This window comes from Diaphorina citri, unplaced genomic scaffold (genome assembly GCF_000475195.1).
Source record: "Diaphorina citri unplaced genomic scaffold, Diaci psyllid genome assembly version 1.1 scaffold759, whole genome shotgun sequence".
Taxonomy (NCBI): Eukaryota; Metazoa; Arthropoda; class Insecta; order Hemiptera; family Psyllidae; genus Diaphorina; species Diaphorina citri.
Genome location: NW_007378192.1, coordinates 140,218 through 143,429, shown reverse-complemented (window position 1 = coordinate 143,429; position 3,212 = coordinate 140,218). Strand labels below are relative to the sequence as shown.

Below are 3,212 nucleotides of genomic sequence, written 5' to 3'. Positions count from 1 at the left end.
TAATCCCTTTGAAACTGAGACATTCAGCGTCCGTTAGCCATTATTAAACCCTTCTTCCGATGAGTTATGTCCTTAAATACTTATAGTTACCTGCGCCAGGTCCGAGACTGGGATTCAGATTGATGGCACATAGAAAGTGTGGACTTTCCACATCTAACCATAGGTTCTCTGGTTCTTCTCCAAATGGGAAGTCGTAGTAAGGCCGTGTACAATTACCGGTAATCTGCAGATCTAGAGTCTTGATTCCTGGAAATGAATGATTCCACCCTTGTTGAACAATTTAGTTTAGCTCAGATCCAATAGCCATTTTTCTTTGACCATCGCCGTTTTTATTTCGTAGCAATGAAACAACTGCTGCGTTAGACTCGTGTGGTCTGTGCCGTAGCATGCCCATCCCGTCGTATGCCTCTCATCAGATGGTCGAGAAGAGACACAATAATACCTATTTAGGTGTTGGGTCAACACGAGAACAACTGAAAGTAATCTACCTGTAGGGAAGGAAATGTGTACAAGTCGAGAGGTTATAGTTAGGTATTTGTCGAGTTGAACGGCCAATTATTATCAACCACCCCTAAAATTGTCTAACTTCAGAACCAAACGTTTTTTTTTTTTTTTTTTTTTTTTTTTTTTTTTTTTTTTTAATGGTAAAACTCGCGAATTTTAATTAATTTTTTACCCACATAAAGGAAAATAATTCTTTAGATTAAATTTCTACAGTTCTCATAGGTAGGTACTCAAGATCAGTTCGTATGAACACAAGAGTGACGAGCTGGATGGATATCCCGGGTTAAAATCCCGATGGAAGTTTCATTCTCCTGGCCATTGTTTATCATTGGATTCAAAATGAAGGTTCGAATCCCATCGGAAGTACCAAAAGTGTGTTAGGGGGGGTATGTACTATGTACCTCGATTCTATTTCCACACGACACAATGCCAACCCTCAGGCTCCATGTTTCAGGGGCATCCCCAAGGTGTCTAAAGATCGGGATATTCGGATCCGAGCTATAGCAGCAGAGTTAGCATGTAACAAGTACGATATAGTGTGTCTGCAGGAAGTATGGAAGAATGATGACTTTGAGCTCATCAAGTCTGTAGTGTTTGAAGCTTTGCCCTACGCGCATTACTTTTACAGGTAAGTCTGGTTTCATGGTAAAGTCTGGGAGGCGCAGTGGTCAAGACGTTCGCCTGGTGAACTATAGGGCACGGGTTCAAGGCATGGAATTTTGTCCTCAATTTTATTTGAGATTATTATCATTTTCGCAAGGTTTAATAGAAGGTATTCTAACAACAGAGGTCTTATCGTCCCGAAATCGAAGAGGACAAGATAGGAGAAAGCCAGCTGTTCCCAGAACGAACTCTATCTGGTTAGGGCAAAGTTCGCCCCGGGCGGGAATCAAACCTACAACCTAGTGGTTAGAAGGCAAGGGCGGTGTTCCAAGCGAACTAGGCTGGTTATATTTGAGAATTTGACCATGCCTACTGTTGGGGCAAAAGGGAATTTACTTAGGCTAAAACAGAGTGGAGAGCGTCAAGCAAGTAGAAGTAGGTACATAGAGGGAAGAGAAGGCTTCAAACCACGTAGAACTGAAAGCAAAAACTCCATGTATGCTCTCCGCTCCACTGTTTTGAGGCTTAGCAAACCCCTGAGAGCTATGTCTAGCTGATGAGCTTCGATAAGAACGAAATGCGTCCTAGACTGTTGGAAGGTGCAGCCCAAGATATACAGGGGAGTGTGTTGTGTTCTTTTCAGTGGAGTGATGGGCTCAGGCGTGTGTATATTATCACGCTATGAAATCACCGAGGTGCTGTTCCACCAATGGCAACTCAATGGTTACATTCATAAGATATTCCATGCTGATTGGTTCGGAGGAAAAGGGGTGGGGCTCTGTCAAGTCCTAGTGAATGGGTTCCGGCTCAATGTGTACACCACACATGTAAGTATATCCTGGGTAATTATTCCTTTGTGCCCGGACACGGAAAGTAAGTAATGAAGGTTTGGTAATAGGAACCATAAAAACAGAGGTCATAACGTCCCGAAATCCAAGACGAGTACAGGATAAGAGAAAGCCAGCCGTTCCGAGAGTAAACCTTATCTGTTTAGGTTAAACCCGCGACCTAGCGCTTTCAAGGCAGACGCGCGCGCTACCTTCCAAGTTCTAGAGGCTATAGGGACTTATGCAAATTCTGATAAACATGACTTTAGTAAAGAAAAAGAAGATATTAAAAGATGAATTAAACGTGTTGATCTAAAATTTCAAACATCACTGGAAATGTTTGAGAATGCGTGGCATACACAGCAAGACACACATATACACTAGATCTATATGATGCAGTGTAGAGGGGGCTTGACTGGGTTGTAGTCTAGCCAGTCTCATTTGTACCACACTCTCATCCAAAAGGACATCAGTAATCCAATCCCCGTAATGTTCTAACTTGAGAAACACGTGGTGGTAGATTCCTGGACTGGAGGTTCCGGGTTCGAGGTAAGAATCGAAGGTGAGGTTGCTGTAGCGACCGATGTACATTCCGATCAGACGAGATCCACAGTATAGAGGTGCACCCATACTACCTGTAGGGAAGGAAATGTGTACAAGTCGAGAGGTTATAGTTAGGTATTTGTCGAGTTGAACGGCCAATTATTATGAACCACCCCTAAAATTGTCTAACTTCAATTATAGTTAGGTATTTGTCGAGTTGAACGGCCAATTATTATCAACCACCCCTAAAATTGTCTAACTTCAGTAATCCCTTTGAAACTGACACATTCAGCGTCCGTTAGCCATTATATCTTCTGCAAATATTAAACCCCTACCAGAAAAAGCTATCTGGACAGATCCGATTTTCAACAGGGGCGGAGTTATGAAGGATTTTCTGTTTTTCAACATTCTTCATACCTTGTTCCCTTAAAACGCCTTTATTTCTTGAACCAATAAAGATAATAAAAAACTGATTGCACCATTGAAAAGAACACAAAATTTACTAAAAGATAAGATTCCCTGTTTTGGTAAAACCCTCCCTCAAACACAACCAGAGGCTTGAGAAAAAGATTTTTTTGTATCTCTTTAAAAACTACCATTTTTTCAATTCGATTTTTCTTCAAGTTTCCACTGAAACCCATTGAATTTCTCCTGCGATATTTCCCTGTCCCTGAAAGATTTCTATTCTATTATTCCCATTATGAAAGAAAGACTGAAGGATCAGCCTGTGGTTAC

General features: G+C 41.6%; 1 protein-coding gene across 1 annotated transcript in view; it reads right to left on the bottom strand.

Moving 5' to 3' along the window:
• Positions 1–90: 90 nt before the first annotated feature.
• The window catches only part of LOC103511862, a gene marked incomplete at its 3' end in the record, with an annotated part of 17,279 nt that continues 14,157 nt past the window's right edge, over positions 91–3,212 (bottom strand). Inside the window, exon 10 of the mRNA XM_017445153.2 lies at positions 91–246. Within this exon, the coding sequence (XP_017300642.2) occupies positions 91–246 (156 nt within the window). The remainder of the gene's footprint in view (positions 247–3,212) is intronic.